This window comes from Scomber scombrus, chromosome 1, assembly GCF_963691925.1.
Source record: "Scomber scombrus chromosome 1, fScoSco1.1, whole genome shotgun sequence".
NCBI lineage: Eukaryota > Metazoa > Chordata > Actinopteri > Scombriformes > Scombridae > Scomber > Scomber scombrus.
The window spans coordinates 13,948,626-13,969,335 of NC_084970.1; the positions used below are offsets into that span (position 1 = coordinate 13,948,626).

The window sequence follows — 20,710 nt, forward strand, 5'->3', positions numbered from 1 at the left end:
TTAATATTTAGTTGCAAATCCTTTGCTTGCAATAACTGCATCAAGCCTGTGACCCATTAACATCACCAAACTTTTGCATTCTTCTTTTGTGATGCTTTTCCGGGCTTTCACCACAGCCTCTTTCGGTTGTTGTTTGTTTTGGGGGGTTACTCCCTTAAGTCTCCTCTTTAGCAGGTAAAATACATGCTCTATAGGGTTTAAGTCTGGAGATTGATTTGGCCAGTCTAAAACCTTCCACTTCTTGCCCCTGATGAACTCCTTTGATGTTTTTGTAGTGTGTTTTGGGTCATTATCTTGCTCCATGATGAAGGATCTCTCAATCAGTTTGGTTGCATCTTTCTTTAAATTGGCAGACAAAATGTTTCTGTAGACTTCTGAGTTAATTTTGCTGCTGCCATCATGTGTTACATCATCAATGAAGATTAATGAGCCCGTCCCAGAAGAAGCCATGCAAGCAGAAGCCATGACATTACCTCCACCGTGTTTCACAGATGAGCTTGTATGTTTGGGATCATGAGCAGATCCTTTCTTTCTCCAAACTTTAGCCTTTCTATCACTTTTGTAAAGGTTAATCTTTGTCTCATCAGTCCATAAAACGTTGTCCCAGAATTTTTGAGGCTCGTCTCTGTACTTTCTGGCAAAATCCAGCCTGGCCTTCCTATTCTTGTTGCTAATGAGTGGTTTGCATCTTCTGGTGTAGCCACTGTACTTTTGTTCATGAAGTCTTCTGCAAACAGTAGATTCTGATACCTTCACTCCTGCCCTCTGGAGGCTGTTGCTGATGTCACTAACAGTTGTTTTAGGATCTTTCTTTACAGCTATCACAATGTTTCTGTCATCAACTGCTGCGGTTTTCCTTGGTCTACCCGTTAGACGTCTGTTATTTAGTACACCAGTGGTTTCTTTCTTCTTCAGGATATTCCAAATAGTTGTACTGGCTATGGCCAATGTTTGTGCAATGGCTCTGATTGATTTTCCATTTTCTCTCAGCTTCACAATTGCACAATTTTTTTTCACCCATAGACAGCTCTCTGGTTTTCATGTTGGTTACACATCTAACTATAATTAACTAAGTCTGCACAGGTAAAACCCAAATATTAAACTGAGCGTAGACATTCAGCACTATTTATTGTTTGAATAAGCAATGTAGTAGGACACAACTGGGCAACAAAACACACTTGTCACTCACATGTTCCAATACTTTTGCTCATCTAAAAATGTGGTGTTCCGTTACAAATAATGCTATCTTCTAAGTTGTGTATCAGATCTAGATGTAAATACCTGGATATAAAAGCTGAGATGTTGATCTCTTGTCTCATATTCATCTTTTGATGTCAAACCCAAATGTTTTCAGTCTACAGCAAAAATAAAGGAATTGGCCTCACTGTTCCAATACTTTTGGAGGGGACTGTATGTGTTGCATACAAAAAAGACTCATTTAAGTACATAAGTATTAGCAGCTTACAGCAATAAAAAGTAGTGGTTTGGTCTCTCTGACTGATATATTATTACGTATGACATCATTAGATATACTGAAGCATCAAGGTAAGCAGCATGTTACTGGAGGTGGAGCTAGTTTCAACTACTTTATATACAGTTAGTTAGTGAAGGATCGGGCCATTGCTTCAAGTCTTTACCTAAAAAGAAACCAGAGCAGTCAACTGAATGTTGGGGAGTAGAAAGTGTTATGTGCCTCTGAAATGCAGTGGAGTGGGGGTATAAAGCAGCATAAAAAGGAAATGGCCAAGTAAAGCACAGGTTTGTTTTTAAGTACAGTATTTGAGTAAACATACTAAGTACGTTTGGTAGAAGTTCACAGAAGAAAATGCCAACAGCTAAATTCTTCTAACTTTTCATAACTAATGGAAGGATTCATTTGTCTTTCAGGCCCGAGATGACATCCTGAACGGTTCTCACCCTGTATCATTTGACAAGGCCTGCGAGTTTGGAGGCATTCAGGCCCAGATCCAGTTCGGACCTCACATAGAGCACAAACACAAACCTGGATTCTTAGAGTAAGCATCTAACTCACTCATTTCCCAGTGGTGCAGTGTGTCATTTCATACTGACTAGAGCAGCATTTTCAAGAAAACAAAACAAAAAAAGAAATAAAAGCTATGAGTCATCCAAGACCTTTTTACTTTCAAAATGTGTTTTGTTTCTCCATTTTAAACTTGTATCATAAGTAAATAATGAATTTTCACTAGATTTTTCCCCAGACATTTAGTGTAGCACTCATTTCATCAGAATAATGCTGACTAAAAGAAAAAGAAATAAGAAAAAACACAAAAACAGTCCTCCATGGTTATACTGATAGAAATATTTGTGTTCATATTACAAATCCTGCACTGGCAGTACATGAAATTGATATTTCTCGAGAGTTTTAAGGCTATAACAGAAAATTGAAGAACTCTTACTTTTTGTATGAAGTTCAGTCTCTTTCTGCTTTTCATTTTTTTTCTAGCCTGAAGGAGTTTCTGCCCAAAGAATACATAAAGCATCGAGGAGCTGAGAGGAAAGTATTCCAGGTGCTGTCAGGATTTCTCTTGATAAATATACCTTGATTTTTAAAACATTTTTTAATTCAACTAATTTGACAATTGTGCACCAAATGTCCAGACAGCTGAATGCATGTTTGACTTCACTGACAGGATCACAAAGACTGTGGAGAGATGACGGAGATTGAAGCAAAAGTGAAATATGTGAAACTTGCAAGGTCTCTGCGGACATATGGAGTATCTTTCTTCCTGGTCAAAGTAAGTACCACTGCACCATGTTATTCAAGAGATCTTCCACTCTTAAAGTGATAAGCCTAGCCTGGAGTTCTTCTCTCCTTGTGTTTAAATTGAATTCTTTAGAAAAGGTGAGGTAGATTTTGGAATTAGTTGCACATGTAGTTGGAGCCTTTTTATCTCTTGAGTGTGAAATCTGCTCTCTGGGCTCGGTGTTAACTGGATAAGGGAGTTGAAGGAAAATACCCAGCAGGTGGGGTAATTGTTCGGGGTCCACCTGAACTTTCAAAGCTTTTCATGTCACCCAAACCAAAGAGAGCTCCTGCTGGCCATTTCCTTTATGCACACTACAAAAAAATACTACAAATAAGACAAATATTATGTAATATAATCAAATTAACAAATATCCGGCAAAAACTATCATTATTCTTCATGCAGCTTTAATAAACAATGATACTTGAAATGTACGAGACTAATCTACAAAAAACAAGAGTGCAAGTTTTGTACCTGTGCAGGAAAATAAAGCTACTCCCTTAAAGCCTTTTTTTGCAACATTTCAGCTAAATATGTTTACTGGCTCTTTTTTTGTGTCTTTTTGTGTTAATATTCTATCTTTCTTCTCTTAAATGAATCAGGTTTTTACCCTGCACTTTGAGATTATTTCATTATGAATTCAGAGTAAACAATTTATTATTGGTAAGCGTAACTATTTGCAAGCATTATTTAGATGAAAATGAGTATATGCAAAACCATTTTCTCTCTACAAATGTGGAAACAGAAATAGAAGCAAAAGCATACAAAGGAGGAGACCCCTGGGACCCCCTTGTATACCATACATCTCTATCTCTTTCTCAGCTTTTCAGTAACACACACATACAAACACAGGAACGCGCACACACACTCGCTGGCAGCACCTTGTCTGCTGGGAGTTCAGTGTGTACCTGGAAAGAAAGCAAATGTTGACATCCTGCATAAATCATGAGAATCGTCCACGTCTCCAATCGATTAAATTGCTTTCCAGTTGTCACCTTTTCTGCGTTTGCTGCTGAGCTCTCATAGAAAATGAGACAATTTCTGGTAATTGCTTGAAATAAAAGTTGCTTGTGCTGACTCTCTGCCAGACAGCTTTTGGCTTTTCATCAGCGGCTTTCAGCACTAGAGGATAAGGGCAAAGATTAAAAAAAAAACAACCAAAAAACCTGAAACAGGCTGTATTAGATCGGAGCGTCTTCATCAAGTCTTCATTTGCGGTAAGTCTCTCACACATTCCACAGTCTAGTAAATCCAAGTCACACCCTGCTTTTTTATTCCTTTTTAAGCATAAAACACGCAAATCTTAAACCAATATGCACCTACTGGCCTTGGATCTGCGTTCCCCTTGATGAATTTGACATCTTATCTGCTCACCTTTGTCGTTTCAGTCATCCTTGACTATAATCCAGTGGAGCAGAGACATCTTAAAAATAAGCCAAGGGGGTGGGGGGGAGGAAAATGACGCCTGTAGTCCCTAACCTATAACCCCAAGGAGGCCCCAGGCCCTCCAGGACATTTACACAACTCACCTCTTTGCCCTCCCGTCACAGCCCATCATGTTCTGTCCGTTTGCTCACAGACTGCAGGTCCTGAAGAGACATTTGCTCTTTCCATGCAAGGGAAAAGGAAAAAGACGTCTGTGGGCTCAGAGAGAGTCTGACATTAGAGGTTTACAGATAAAGACATGGATTAAGACATAACATTTAAATGACTAACTGGGAAAAGTTTGGTTTTCTTATTGGTTAAGCAGATGAATAGCCTACATGTCTCTGCGGATCAATGTGACAGTAAAATGAGTTTCATGCTGCTGGGCCTGTGAGTTTTCTGTCTTGAATTGTGTATCTGTCCTGTTCTCCAAATGCCTTTTTTATTCAAGTAATCCCTTCAGCAGGCAAGGGAATATGAAAATGAGGCTAAATTAATGTGGGCAAAAATTGCTCATTGAAGGGAATGAAATGGACATTTACATGGTTTGTTTGGATCATGCGGTTCTTTTCCTGAAGGTTTATTGCCTGATTTCATTTACTGCATTCATACTGGGTGGTCCAATGAGAGTCAACAAGACCATGAAAGCAGAGCTGCTATAAGTTATAAATGGTTATAAATACATACAATACCATTAAAAGAGGAAATGACATTAAAACACACAAAGCTCAATTGAAGTACAGATTCAAAGGATACAAGCAGACATCAAAACAGTAATAAAAAATGAAATACAACATGTGGCTGGTGTAAATATACAGTGAGATATCCACACATGTAGCAATTGCAGGGACAAGCGTTATCAGTGTAGAATTTGATTAATATTTTTAAAACCGGTAAAAGACCTAAAGTGAAATAATTTCATCCTGTTGAATTAATTTCATGTGAGTATAATGGCTTTTTGTTGCTTCGTGTTCTTTCAAAGTTCATTCAAGTGCAGTCTTTTCAAGCAGTTGGCTTCCTTTCCTTTACTGCATAAGTGATGAGAGGTTGAAAGACTGGGCTCTATAAATATTTAGCAAAGAATGCAGGTCTTTCATCAGGGAAAGCCATCTCAGGTTAGCACAGTGGTGCTTTGTCAAACTAATTAACACATTTTGGTACTAATATGATTGTCAAATGAACTAGTTGTTGCCTATTTAGCATGTAGGATGTAACCTGTTCAGTATAAGGCTCACTAAAGGAGACAAAGGTATGTCAGAAATGATTGGGTTGTCAGTGATAATTATGATTGCGTAACAAACGTAATATATACTTGTTAGAGATTCTTTATAATATGATGGTTTCCGTCATAGAGGGAAACAGGCAAGTATAGGATTAGAAAGTACCTTTGGTCTGTGGTCCAGTTTGATTCAGCATGACGTTTTCTGCTTAATGTCAGGGGTCTGTGTTAGGTTTGGAAAGTCCATGAGGATTAAATAAAGTGTTTGTTTTGCAGGAAAAGATGAAGAGTAAGAACAAGCTGGCACCGCGGCTCCTGGGGATCACCAAAGAATCTGTGATGAGAGTGGACGAGAAGACCAAAGACGTGGTTCAGGAGTGGCCACTTACCACTGTGAAGAGGTGGGCAGCTTCACCCAAGAGCTTCACCCTGGTAAGACTCGCACGCTCTTAGAAAGTGTTCACAGAATTTCAAGCACACCAATGAATTAATGAGAAACCAGCAAGATTTGCCTGCACGCTCGTCTAGGTTCACACTACAAGTGAGCATCACAATGAAGAGTTTTTTTCTTTCTTTTCTTTTTCACAAGAATACACAATGTTTTTGTACTGCTGGCTTTGTTTTTGCACCCATTTTTATCTTTCATCCAATCTGCCCACACTAGGCACACTGTGTCTAGCTGTAAATAAGTACGACAGGCTCCCAGTAAACCCAACTCTTCCGCAGTGGCCATAAAACAATCGTTGCAGTGCTCAGTCTGCCTGTCCTCCCATTCTTTCCGTGCACTTCTGTTATTGAACAGACTCTTTTTTTTTTCTCCCCTGTCAATATTTCTCCTTTGTGGCAGCACCCACAGTCAATGAAAAACATGGATTTAATCTTGCAGATCTGTTAGATGCACTGTCTGTATTAAATTAACACAGCCTCCCTTTCTCGTTGTTATTTCAGCAGGGAGTTGTATATTTTGATCTCATGTCAGGTAGATGGGTGCAGGGGTTGATTGATTTACATTTCAAGTATGCCAATATGAGGGGTACAGATCACTCCATCTCACACTTTTTTCTGCTAATTAAAGAAAAAAAAAAGCTCAATTTTTAACATAAAATCTGCCCTGAGATGGTTCTAAGGTTAATTAGGCTCTCTGTGTCTTGCAGCAGTTTGATGTTACTCTCTGTGTGTTATGTGTGTGTGTGTGTGTGTGTGTGTAGGACTTTGGGGAGTACCAGGAGAGCTACTACTCGGTTCAGACCACTGAAGGGGAACAGATCTCCCAGCTCATTGCTGGTTACATCGACATCATCCTCAAAAAGGTGAGACCTTTTATCTCTGACACAGATGAATCATAATGAATCGATATCCTCCTGTGGAAAATAACATCTCAGATCTGTTGACGCCTGCTGCACCCTGGCTACTGTGTGCTACAGCTGCACTTTAATACAAAGAAGCACAAGACAGCTGATGTGGTGCAATGTACTGTAAGAACTCATCACACATATTTCATCCCAATTATAATCAACTATCGCCTCTAGAGAATTAGAACTATAATCACGAGTTCAAGTGACCTAAAATGATGAGTTGAGTAAGTGTTGGCTTATTAGAAAACAGTTCTTTCCTGCACTTATGACAACTGAGTCTCACTTCTTTCTTTCCTAGGAGAAGACAGTCATTCCTAAGCTTAATGCCTGCAAAATACTGAAAAAACATATATGCACACCTGAATATGTGGCTTCAATGAGAGTAAAAAGCCTTCACACTCTTTGTTGCTTACTGCTGGTTTATTTAATATTCATTTCATGTGACATTTCTGTCTAAATGACCTTCATCTGGTCCCTAAAAATAGGACCAAATATGTGTCAGTCTGAGCCCAAAGTCCCCACTCAAAGTGGCTTGATGAATTAGGGCCCAGGTTTTCTTTTGTGAGGCGTACAAAAATGTGACATTTAACAAAGAAAGCATTAGGGTAGCATCTCTAAAATCACTGTGGGCTCCTTTTTATTTAAAGAATATTTCTTTTTCTTTTTGCAGAAGCAAAGCAAGGATCGCTTTGGATTAGAAGGTGATGAGGAATCAACCATGCTTGAGGAATCTGTATCACCTAAAAAGTATGTACTAAACCCTTTTTCTTTTAACCATTACACAAGTAGAGCTCCTCTACTAAATTCCCTCTTTGAGCAACTTTAAAGCAAAAAGCTTCGGGTGCTGTAGAAAAAAGTTTAGTACTAACACATGTAGTCATAGTAACAACAGAGAAAGCTTTACAAAAGCAAGAAAATGAAACTACTAGACAACACACTTATAGATTATAAATGTAGATTAATCCTTAGAGCAGTGCCCACACAGCTCCTACAGTGTGTTATTGTGTTACACCGGTATAAATTGTGGTATGATGATGGTTTGACTATGAGCACAATGGCAGCACACAAAGTTATTGCATATTATTGTAGCAAAACACAATATCAGACTGGCCCCTTTTTTCAATTTCCTTCACAATACCGATCTCGACCACAGCTCACACATCCATCTTCCAGGACCTCATTTCCCCACATGAACACTTCCTTAGCTGGACTTTATCCTGAGAGATAATCATTATGTGAGGAAATTTTGCTGCACTGGACAAGCAAAGGCTCTATCCGAACACTTCCTGATTAGATGTGTATCAGCTCATTTATCTGCAGTGGACTCTCAGTCTGTAACTGAAGCCCCCCACCCCATCTTGCCTCAATTGATATTGCTTTCCTGCTCTCAACTGAGAGAGTATTTGCTGCAATTGTTATTGTATTTCTCTTTTTCCCTTTTATCTGGGCTGATGCACTGGGCCGAAGGCAAAAGTCTTTAATACTGCAAACACATAGCAAGCCGAACTCTGGAAGGCCTTATCTGAGGAAAAACAAAACAAAGCTTTGTCTTCCAGAAGTACACAGTGAGAATACTCTGCAGTGTCAGTCTGCTTTGTGTTAGTGCCCCACTGTCACAAATGTGCACAGCCATGCTGCCTGGTGTTAAATCTCTCCCAAGAACGCATTCACACACACAGCCAAGAAACAGAAACATGCTCTTTTTGTCTTAAGTTAGTTTTTCTCCTATGAAAGTTTCAACTTTTTATGTATGCATTTATTTTTCCTTTGAATCATCAGTTTCTACATCTATATGATGCAGTTTAATGAAAGACATTTTCACAGTTCTAATCATATCATTTGTTCTTGTTCTTGTTATTTCAAATACTGTGTGTGTGTGTGTGTGTGTGTGTGTGTGTGTGTGTGTGTGTGTGTGTGTGTGTGTGTGTGTGTGTGTGTGTGTGTGTGTGTGTGTGTGTGTGTGTGTGTGTGTGTGTGTGTGTGTGTGTGTGTGTGTGTGTGTGTGTGTGTGTGTGTGTGTGTGTGTGTGTGTGTGTGTGTAATACACTCTTCTGTCTCACTGACTTGAAGGAACTATAAGTGGTCCATTGTCATGGCAGCACAAAGACTAGAGCAAACAGTTCTATGACAAGTTGGTAATTTTCTAACCTTGAACAGTGCTTTTCCTCGCTGTTAGGTAATTTGTGCCAAGCACAGCAAGCGTGATGCTACTAAATGCGCAACTGAAACAATGTTATCAAGCAAGCAGATATAAACTGAGATTTGCTCCGCTTGAGATGACAAGTTCAATTGTGGTGTGATTTCAGTGCACAGAATTACAAGTGAATATAACTTGCCACATTTTCTCTTTAAAACACGACTCCAGAATTGTTCTCATACTGTGTGACACCGTGATCATCCCTAAACCTTTTTAGCAGCTCTATTAATTGTCTGCTATATTAAATGTCTGCCTGTACGTGCAGGTCTACCATCCTTCAGCAGCAGTTTAACCGCGTGGGTCGGGTGGAGCACGGCTCTGTGGCGCTGCCAGGCGTGATCCGATCTGGCTCCATTGGCACAGAGTCGCTCACCATGGGCACCATGCCATCTGCTCAGCAGCAGATCACAATGGGTCAGATGCACCGTGGACACATGCCACCACTGGTAAGAACAGTACAGAAGAATGGCTCTCAGTATATTTCACTTACACTTTCACGAGTAAGTCCAGGTGGTAAAACTGGACAGAAATCCATCCTCCATTATGTCACCTTTTTACCCTTCTTGTGGCTGCTCTCTCCATATGTTAACAGTTTCACAAAGGATAAGAATCTTCTTTTGCGAGGTTTCTTCTAAAATCACTCCAGACTACATTGTGTAAGAAACTCAGTCTCTTTATTTTCCTGTATGTGTAGAGTTCAGCACAGCAGGCTCTTATGGGAACCATTAACACCAGTATGCAAGCTGTGCAGAAGGCTCAGATTGACCTGGGCGAGGTTGACAACCTGCCACCACTGGGACAGGACATGGTAAGCTACACATGGCTGACAATGAATATCAAACCAACAAGAACACACTCATACTTTACACACATTATGGTAATATATCACTTTGGTGCATTTTATTTATGTAGTATAATGACTTTCGTTGTTTGTTGTCTTTGTGCACAGGCATCCAAGGTGTGGATCCAGAACAAGATGGACAAATCAAAACACGAGATTCACTCTCAGGTCGATGCCATCACCGCAGGAACAGCCTCTGTCGTCAACCTCACAGCTGGTCAGTGGCACTGGCATGACTCAGCAGAATGTGATCAAACTCTGACAGCATGACAGTGGAGCAAGGCTGCAGTACTTTATGCATTCTCGTAGCCTTTGTGGCATTTATTGTAAATAAAATGGTTTAAGTCTTTCAGGAGCCCTTAATGAAGCTATTGAAAGTCTTAAGACTTGTGCTCACAGTTTTTACGAGACATTTTCTAGCAGAGGTAAAATTATCTGGCCAATTAACAACTTTAAAGCAGAATCTTTCCATCAGTCTGTCACTCATTAACAGCATCGTAGATCCTGTATGAAGTCTAATGGTTCCCTCATCTCCTGCTTTGCTTTGGTGAATATGGAACAGTGAATTCTGAACCATTCAAAGTTCACTTGTTGTTCTTTCAGTTTATTTGTGTTTATCTTAGACGGATAACAGCTTGTGCCTAATTTCTGTACTTTCTCAAGTGTATTTCTCAGTGCTTAGGTAGACTGATGTATTTATGAGTCTCTAATTATACTTGAAAGCAAAATGTTGACCCTTGGTTGAGTGATGAGTCCGTTTATATGTGTTAGTGAATTAAGAAGACTCACTGGGGTTCCTGGGGTTTGAATTAAAGGGCTCTGTCTCTCTGGTGGCCTTCCTTATTCTTATTCCTCCTCCTACTCTCCTCAACAGGCGACCCGACCGACACAGACTACACAGCAGTAGGCTGCGCCATCACCACCATCTCCTCCAACCTGACAGAAATGTCAAAGGGTGTGAAGCTGTTGGCTGCATTGATGGAGGATGAGGTGGGCGGAGGTAACGACCTGATGAAGGCTGCCCGGACGCTAGCAGGGGCCGTGTCTGACCTACTGAAGGCTGTGGAGCCAGCCTCTGGAGAGGTGAGCAAAGGAGATTATAATATCAGTTCATGAGTCAGACATGTCACATTCACTTTCTTAATAGATGCACAGTACACAGCAAACTTAAAATGATCAGTTTGTCGTTATACTTCCCCATTTTGCTCTTGAAAATGTCCATTTAGAAGTGTATTCATACCTTTTCCTCCTTCTGTGTCCATCTGCACATCTGACAGGACAGATGTTGCAGGTCTGACATATGAATGATGCAGTTTAATCATGTTCAAGTCCAACACAGCAAAAAAAGTGTTAAGGACATTAAGGGAGATATTAGAGTAGAAACTGAAATGTGAAATAATATATATTGAACCCAAACCTAATGGAGCAGAGGTGGATAGACTGAGTCAATTGTTGAGAGTCAGAAAATGAAGAGCCTGACTTTGGATTTGAGCCAGATTTAGATTTGCCAGATTTAGTGTGTATTATGTTGCCCTCACACAAAATACTTTGTTCTTTCAAATTGACAACGACAACCTAAAAGTTAATTAAATTTGCCACGGAGCAGCTCTACCCTGAAACAATGTATCGTCTCTTAATAATACAGTATCTCTCTTGGTCTTCTGAACTACACCTAATTATATTAACATCCTGCACTGCTGGCCAACTTCAGCTAACCGAATTGTCCTCTGACTGAGGGTGAGCTGATTGGCAGGCATGTTCTGTTTTTAATGGAAACACAGCTAGCTTAAATATACTGCAAAGCACACTTCTGCACAGTCTCTGTATCTGCTTTTGTTGCAGTACTTTAATGTTCTCACTGTTGTCCATGAAGAGTTTGTTTGTTTTTTTATGTGAAAGAAACATTCAGGAGTTAATGAACTGTACAGTGTTGGGCTGGTAATCTGCATTATGTACAGGTTTATCTAACATAGAGAGAATCCTGAGCTTTATTAACATGTGCATTATGGATACTGGTTGTTGGACAGATAATATGTAGGCTGTAGGCTCCTTAGATGAAGACATGTAGGTTCTTTGTATTTGCTGTGTCTTTTTGTATGGAATATTATGAATCATACCAGCGCTTATGCAGTATACAGCACATTAAAACACTTTGCAGGTTAAGTAGAACCCACCCATCTCAAGATGCAAGATGATGCTGTTTCAAACCAGGCATCTCAATGCAGTCTCGGATCCTTATGACTTTTTGTGTGTGTGTGTGTGTGTGTGTGTGTGTGTGTGTGTGTGTGTGTGTGCGTTCGCACAGCCCAGACAGACTGTGCTGACGGCAGCGGGCAGCATCGGCCAGGCCAGTGGAGACCTCCTGCGCCAGATTGGAGAGAGCGAGACAGATGAGAGGTTCCAGGTAACACTGCACTTCATCCATTTGTCATAATCACTGCTCTTAGTGTAATGTTCAGAGAAAAGCTGAGTATCTAGGAACTACTAGAGGAATATGGAATGAATGCTAGTAAATGTTTTTCATTATTTAGCCAGGATGTCTTCGTTTGAATAGAGTATTGAACTGCAAATATAACCCTGTGGTATAGATCATTTATCTTGACCTGCTCTATCCAAATGCTAATTCCATAATTGTGCTTAATCTGAGCGTGATATACAAAAAAAAAATATATATATATATGGTGTATAAAGTTGCTGATGAGATGTTTTGTGTTTAGTGTTTTTCTTTTCTTCCTGCTTTGTAATGTGTTGTGCAGGATATCCTGATGAATCTGGCCAAAGCGGTGGCCAACGCTGCAGCCATGTTGGTGCTGAAGGCAAAGAACGTGGCCCAAGTTGCAGAGGACACAGTTCTTCAAAACCGAGTCATTGCTGCAGCCACCCAGTGTGCCCTGTCCACCTCCCAGCTGGTGGCATGCGCCAAGGTACAGGAACATAAAACAAGAGTGATTGGGAATAACCGTTTAATGCTGAGCATTTACCAATGCTGCCAAGCATGAAATGTGAGGCTCATTGTACTAAATGGCTCACATCACATGAGTATACAGTATATATAATATGCTATCCACTCTGAAAAAGATAAATGTAGCATATCTGCAAATACCTAGAAACGATGTACTGCGTTTTTTAAATTCACTATTTCAGATCTGTCTCGAATTTGAATATATTAGTTGGGAAGCTATTTGGTTAAGGGCATTACAATAATTTCACCATTTCTCATTAGCAGACAGTGCAGTGAGGTTTGGTAAAGAGAGATTTATTTCCTCAATTGAATAACCTAAGACTTGTCTGTAGCTTCTGTGTGAATATATCGGGATGCACTAAGGCACTGGTAATACCCAGTCATATTCGTGCATCCGTAATTGTAAAACCAACATGCTGCTAATTAGTTAAAATGCCCTCCTGGCTCCCAATCTGAATAGTTGCATTTGCTAAATAAATCCTCACCTCTAAAAACCATCTGCTGAATCCCTTTCAAATAGACTTTTCTCTAATCTTTGTTTCCTCTGATCTTTGGGAAATGTGATCTGTAATTGATTGATGAAAAGAGTGTTTAACACTGTTATAGCAGTGTATTTATGGTTTGTGTTTGAGTCACATTAGCCAAGTTAAATGCAGATTACTAGAGCTGAAATGATTAACTGATTAATGCATTTGTAAATTGACTAAATTAATCTGCAACAATTAATAATTTTAGGTTATATTCATTATATTAGATTAATGATATTGAGTAATTTTAAAGGTTTTTTATTTGTCTTCTATGATAGTTAACTGCATAGTTTGGGGTTTTTCAAGTTGGATCATTTTTATCCCATATGATGCCATTATTATTTTTCTTTGGGTTTTTTTTTTCTTCAACTCTTCACCTTCATTTCTCTCCATGTTGTTGTAGGTGGTGAGTCCCACTATCAGTTCCCCTGTTTGCCAGGAGCAATTAATTGAAGCTGGAAAGCTGGTGGATCGCTCAGTAGAGAGCTGTGTCCAGGCCTGCCTGTCAGCCACAGAGGATGGTGAGCTCCTAAAACAGGTAAATTTGACTGCTGTGTGGACCAATGAAGCATTTTATGTGGTCTTCCATGTATGATTTTTGTTGGGTTTTTTTTCAGATAATACTGTAACAAATTGTGACGAGTACAGAACAGAAAACATTATCTAAGAGCAAATGAATTGACTGGTGTGTTTTCTAGAATACTGAAGTCGGGGGGCATACAACCACAAGGCAGTAGTTCTAGTTTATTAATGGGATTCTGTTTGTGTACAAACACACAGCTTAAGAAGCAATGAAGATAATGAGTCAAGTGTGCCTCTCCCCAACCTGCTGGAATAAGAAGTAGGGAATAAGGCAGCTTAAGAAACACAGCACTAATGTGGATGATGTGCATCTCCTGTGTTGAAGGTGAGCGCAGCAGCCAGCGTGGTGAGTCAGGCTCTGGGAGATCTCCTGCAACACGTCCGGCAGTACACCTCAAGAGGAGAGCCAATCGGGCGCTACGATCAGGCCACAGACACCATTATGACCGTCACTGAGAGTATCTTCAGCTCAATGGGAGACGCAGGTGAATCCAGTACTGAATTTGACTTAATGCGTTTTTGTTTGTTATTAAGTAATGATGTAAGGTACTTAGGTTGTGGAACAGCTGAATGCATTTCCCTTTTAGAGAAAATGTATTTTTGAGCAGGAAAGCACAACCTGCAGCCAGCTACTTTCAGTGAGGTTTTAATGTTTGTTTTGGTCAGTCAGTCAATTGGTCTTCCACTTTGGTTCAGACTGAATTATTATATTTATATTATTTCAGCACCTATTGCATGAAATTCCATACACTACAGTACTGATAATCATGGTCTCCAGAGGACATCAGAGGTTTACATTTCTAGTTTTGAGTGAAATGTCTTTACTACTGTATCATTTGTCCTGACATTTGGTAAACAATTTGTCCAATACTACTTTAATAATAATTATAGTTATAAAATACAGCATGTTATAAATATTAGCACACTAACATGCTTAACCGAACATGGTAAACATAACCTGCTCAACCTCAGCATTGTAGCATTGTCTTTGTTAGCATGCTGATGTTAGCATTTAGCTGAAAGCGCCTCTTTTGGTTAAGTACAGCCTAACAAACCCGCTAGCATAGTTTTAAACTCATCTGGTATTCACAAACAAATGATTTAAAGAATTAACAATAATCTGGACAAAATTAAAATCCAATTAATTTAAACATGGTATAATTTTAGCCCCAGTTGTGCTTGGAAATTAAATAAAAACTAGCTAAATTTAACCAATCTTATCCATATATTGTGGTTTAAAAAGTGATTTTAAAAAAAGCACAAACTATATCTAAGCCACAAAACTTGCATTCCACTACAGCTCTAAAGTTTTAGATTCTCAGTATGTCTATTGTGTTATCAGTATCTGTTTCATCCCATCTTCTCCTCTGTAAGACTGGTATGATGTTGGTTTGAATGGACAGCTGTCAGCTCTGGTGCAGCCACAGAGAGAAGCTGACAGTGATGTTAACAAGTCTGACAGCAGTGAAAGACAGGTAGATAGAAAGAGATGCAGAGAGGATGTCCCGGCCCAGTAGTCAGCTCGGCTGGATTAATTGGTTTGATAGACACATAGAATAACTGTTTGCTCTGCTGAGGGCTGAATACACACAGCTAGTTGGAGAATACTGCCTTTGAACTGGTGTCAGATTTGTCAGGTTAGGTCACACCAGGCTGTCGGGCACAAAAATGACTAGAGGAATTAAAGAGTGAGTTCTGTAGTTGAGCGTTGGCACATCAGCTGAAATATTAACATGAATTATAGCAGCATGCTGCTGAATAGGTTTTGTGTTCTGCTTTGACAGAGAGATATTAGACACTGTGTCTTTACATCCCTTTTGTCTTACCTCATTAGTCTGATTCAAAGAACATTTTCAGAAGGAGTCAACACACTGCAGCTGGCGGAATAGCTACATCCAATTGTTTCTGTCAGTCAGCTACTGGTGTCATACTGGTCTAATCAGGGTGGCCATTACAACAGTGTGAGACATTCAGCCACATTGTTTGTTTCTTTTGTGTCTTGTTTCCTTTTCTTGTCACCAGGTGACATTCAAACCCTTCATGTTTAACTGCTAGCTTTTGCTTACTGCTTCTAACAGTCCCACTATGAGTCAACACACTGTTAGCCTTTTCAACAAGTAAATTGTGAATTTATCTTACTGATACAAAATTAAAGGGTATCAAATTAAAGTCAGTGCAGTCTTGTTAAAATATTTATCTGCTTCATTAAGGTTTGCCGGCACTCTTATTACTTGCATCATTATTTCTAAAAAGGTTATCAACAATACATTATTGTGTCCTATATTACAAGTAGATGAGGAAATGAAGATGGATTTATGATTCCTTATTTTTAGTCTGAATTGTTCTTGACTATCGACTCAGGAGAATATGCTACAAAATGAAAGTGTTAAGCAATTACTTTCAGAAGTTTTAAATTTACTGGTGTCACCTGAATAATCTCTAATGAGCATGACTCATATATTCACACTTTACTCATCTCTCTCTCTGTCTCTGTGCCTCCTTCCTCTCACCCCTCCCCAACTTTGTCTTGTCTCACTCACTGTTCTTCATCTCAGGAGAGATGGTCCGTCAGGCTCGGGTGTTGGCTCAGGCCACCTCAGACCTGGTGAACGCCATGAGGTCTGATGCTGAAGCTGAGGTGGATGTTGACAATTCTAAGAAGCTGTTGGCAGCTGCAAAACTTCTGGCTGACGCAACTGCAAGGATGGTGGAGGCAGCAAAGGTAACCAGGCTATGAAACATAAAGGATATCATATTTCCGGGGCTTGGTTTTTGATTATTTTTCATTCACAGCGCCACTTTAAACAATAAAAACCAGTATGTCATGTAGTTGGCAGTGTAGTGCAGTATAGTTTACCAATTTAAAGCTTAAAACGTTTAAGAACAGATAAAGATCTACAGCGCTGGGTTTCACTGCACTACAAGGTGACCTTTTCGATGACAGCAGAGGGGAAAGAGTGGTGTGCGTGCAGGCTGGTGTGTGTATGTGTGTGTGTGTTTGCAAAAAAGAGAAAGGATGACAGTGTGGGAAATGATTCTGCTCAGCTTTCTTTGTTAGGTGCTTTTTTACTGAAAAAAAACCTTTAAAACTTCCTTTAATAATAACTGAATGCATGGCCTGATCTTTCATATTTAAACACCTGAATCTCAGTTTGTGTTTCTGAAAGTACTTTTAATACTTATAGTACTTAGTACTTATAATTGTTCTTATTTGGTAAAGTCAAAATATACAAACATCCTTCCAAAATGGAAAGTTGAAATTTCTGACTAAATTTGTGGGTGTGTAGAATTTAAGTTTCAAATATGCAATTTAAATTATGAATCTGCAAAAAACAGATGTGCTCTCATTTTGTCTTCACCTCTATTCAGCAGCTCCAGCATTTTGTTTAGGCTTTGTGACTCTGTTCCTGAACTAGATTTAATGTGGCTCTGATGCCGTTTGTTTTCCACAATAATTACTGTAGAGTTACAGTAAAACTAGTAGATAATGAAGGCAACATGTTGTCCCCTCAGGCAATAATTTCTCTCAGTAAAATAAGTGAAACCTGATGACAAAATCGCAATACCAATTTACTCACATTATGAAATATGTTAAACCTTCAACACTGAATGCATTTTAATGAACTGAAGCTCGACAACCTGCACATTTTTTTTTAAAACATTTATTTATGCAGGGTCTGATATGACTCTTTGGTTTGAACTGTACGATAATATGTTAGAGCAGCATTGAGATCTATCATCAATTTAGTCTTTATGCGTAAGTTTTCAGTGAAACATGATTAAGACTAAGACAACATCAAACTTTTCCATCCCAGACTGCTCCAGAGGAGGTTTAGCTTTGCCACTGACCCCCATCTTCCTCTATCCCAACTCTTTATCTCCTATCACTCTCATTATCTGTCTACCGAATCTCAGACTGATATTAATAGCTCTCCACTTCCACCATGAAAATTAAATGACGCCTTCCAGCTGGTTAGTCGACTTCGATGCCAGACTTATCACCCGTCACACAGCTGTATATTTATCTGTGTCAGTGGATGCTGAGATCTTAGCCAGTTGTTGCCTTGGTAACTGATTAATTGAGCTTGTGTTGTGTATGTACGGATGGTGTTTAAATTGGGGAATGATTTGCTTTAGTTTACTTCTTGTGCATGTACTGTATCAGTGTAAAACAGACCCTGCTTTTTGAAGGCTAGTGTCCTATGATGAATTCTCACATGTGATATCTTGTTAGTCCCTTTGGCAATCAGCTCTTTTTTAATAATTATGCAAAATAGCTGTTCTATTTAAGTGGTGTCAACTGTTGCCAACAGGCAGATGACAGCTGCAGACTCCACTGACTTGAAGCTGGTCACTAACATCATTTTACAAAATATGCAACTAATTAACAGGAAAACAACCTTTTTTTCTGTTTGCCCACTTGTGTGCCTTGTTGATAGCAATACCTGTGTGACTTCTGCCACCAGCAGCTGTGGGGTTAAAAATAACCTTAATGACATGGATTTTCAGTTGCATAAACACCCACCTCTCTGTGTAGCTGCAGGTGAAGCTACCGAGTTCCCAGTTAATTAACCTAATGGCATCAGGCTTAGCTTTCTCTCCAACAGCGGGAGACACCGAGGTGCTAAGTGATATTGGCGTCCACACACACAACCCAGTTAACTCTGGTACTGCTAGATATATAAACAGCAAGATGAAAAAGGTCTGCTTGCTAATGTGAATTAACAAGCATCTCTTGACACGGGGAGCCATTAACAAAGCACGGATTGTTCAAGCAAAGAGGAGCTGCAGCTGAACTCATTGGTGTGTGTGTGTGTGTGTGTGTGTGTGTGTGTGTGTGTGTGTGTGTGTGTGTGTGTGTGTGTGTGTGTGTGTGTGTGTGTGTGTGTGTGTGTGTGTGTGTGTGTGTGTGTGTGTGTGTGTGTGTGTGTGTGTGTGTGTGCGTGCGTGTGTGTGCGTGTGTGTGCGTGCGCGTGCGTGCGTGTGTGTGTAATGCAAACAGTCAGAAATGTTAATGCTTTTCTAAAATAAGGAGTGATTTAAAAATCACCATGAAATAGCTTTTTTAAAACTCAGGGAATATTGGAATTGGATTATTGAAGAATATAGCTGAATGTATTTGTTTTTGTCTTCCCTGCGTTATAACAGCTGTTGGTCCAGCCGGCTCACAAGTTGTATGTGCTGATCAATGTTCATATGTGCGTGTGGGTTCTCAGGGTGCAGCAGCATACCCAGAAAACGAGGATCAGCAGCAGAGACTGAGGGAAGCTGCAGAGGGGCTCCGTGTGGCCACCAACGCTGCTGCTCAGAATGCAATAAAGAAGAAGCTGATCAACAGATTGGAGGTCAGTGATGACTTGCAAACACTTTTTTGCTACATCTGCTTTACCACACTTTGACCTGAGTGAAATGCCAACTTCAGAAAGAGGCGATTTCCACCCCCCCACTGAATTTAAAGGTGCAGTGTGTAGAATTTGGTGGTATGTGGCAGAACAGACTTGGGAGAAGAGGAATATGATATTCAAAAATATGTTTTAATCAGTATATAATCACCTGAAAATAAGAATCATGATTTCGTTACCTTAGAATGAACCTTTAATTTAGGTTTGTCACTTTTTAAAACACTCCTTGGAAAAATGGTGATGCTCGTTGATTCAAATTTAACTCATTAACAGACTTTCACAGTGTTTGTTACTAAATTTACAGGCTGGGTCATCCCTCATCACTTCATATTCTGTTACAATTTGCAGTGGTGTACATATTTTACTTCATTGTTATGAGTTATATGGGTCAATGACGTATAAGGATTTTCAACAACTCAATTTTAAATAATAAAAACAAGCATATCTAATGCAGTAGTTCAAACATTCAGAATGTTGTGTACCTGACAATTCATATTACAATTTGAAAGTGATTTTAGTGGGTTTTTCAAGATTAATTGGCACTGGCCTGAAAAAAAAGTCATTTGGTGCGACCATGATTCATCTTGAAATGTCTTATATAAATAAAAGACCATCATTTACAAAGATTTAAAAAAAAAATGCAAATACTTTGTTTCCAAACACTTTATATTACTGAAAACTTGTAAAAAAAGATGTGAAGCGTGTTAAGTAAATTAATTTATTTCAAGATGAATCATGGTCGCACCACATGACTCTTTTTAAAGGCCAGTGCCAATTAATCTTGAAAAACCCACTAAAATCACTTAATTTCAAATGTATAATATGGACCTTCAGGTACACAACATTCTGAATGTTTGAACTACTGCATTAGATATGCTTGTTTTTATTATTCTACAATTGAGTTGTTCTAAATCCTTATACGTCATTGACCCATATGTAATATTGGGATTTTTATTATCAACATCCTCAATAACTTCTTAGTTTTGAATAAACAAGGTATGAGACATTAATTTGAACATTAGTCTTTAAGAACAGACCCTTTTACTGTGCTGCATTTACACTCTAATGCATGGATGTTTAATAATTTAAGTATTTAGTGCAGCTTGTATAGCCAGACATGCTTTTAGTTTACCATTGTGTAGTAAGCAAATACAAACAAATCTTTTAACATCCATAAAGAGATGTGACCTTAGAGGTATTTGAATAGATGCTTGAAAATGAACTGATACAAGCACGATAGTTACTATAGTTTAAATGTGTACATGTCTTAATATTCATCAGAATGCTGCCAAGCAGGCTGCAGCTGCAGCCACACAGACCATCGCTGCTGCTCAGAATGCTGCCGCCTCCAACAAGAACACTGCTGCTCACCAGCAGCTGGTGCAGAGCTGTAAGGTAAGGTGTTTTAGGTTTCCTTTATATATTAATGAAACCG

The 20,710-nt window shown here is 39.3% G+C and overlaps 1 protein-coding gene across 3 annotated transcripts in view; it reads left to right on the forward strand.

The window, feature by feature from the left end:
- Positions 1 to 20,710, forward strand: part of tln2a (talin 2a) — a 92,332-nt gene that overhangs the window by 43,729 nt on the left and 27,893 nt on the right. For all 3 annotated transcript variants that reach the window (XM_062421057.1, XM_062421049.1, XM_062421064.1), the window contains 17 exons: positions 1,888 to 2,015; positions 2,465 to 2,528; positions 2,652 to 2,756; positions 5,686 to 5,841; positions 6,618 to 6,719; positions 7,435 to 7,511; positions 9,227 to 9,407; positions 9,656 to 9,769; positions 9,911 to 10,019; positions 10,677 to 10,885; positions 12,108 to 12,206; positions 12,559 to 12,726; positions 13,695 to 13,829; positions 14,199 to 14,358; positions 16,429 to 16,595; positions 19,090 to 19,218; positions 20,557 to 20,670. In XM_062421057.1, the coding sequence (XP_062277041.1) occupies positions 1,888 to 2,015; positions 2,465 to 2,528; positions 2,652 to 2,756; positions 5,686 to 5,841; positions 6,618 to 6,719; positions 7,435 to 7,511; positions 9,227 to 9,407; positions 9,656 to 9,769; positions 9,911 to 10,019; positions 10,677 to 10,885; positions 12,108 to 12,206; positions 12,559 to 12,726; positions 13,695 to 13,829; positions 14,199 to 14,358; positions 16,429 to 16,595; positions 19,090 to 19,218; positions 20,557 to 20,670 (2,217 nt within the window). The remainder of the gene's footprint in view (positions 1 to 1,887; positions 2,016 to 2,464; positions 2,529 to 2,651; positions 2,757 to 5,685; positions 5,842 to 6,617; positions 6,720 to 7,434; positions 7,512 to 9,226; positions 9,408 to 9,655; positions 9,770 to 9,910; positions 10,020 to 10,676; positions 10,886 to 12,107; positions 12,207 to 12,558; positions 12,727 to 13,694; positions 13,830 to 14,198; positions 14,359 to 16,428; positions 16,596 to 19,089; positions 19,219 to 20,556; positions 20,671 to 20,710) is intronic.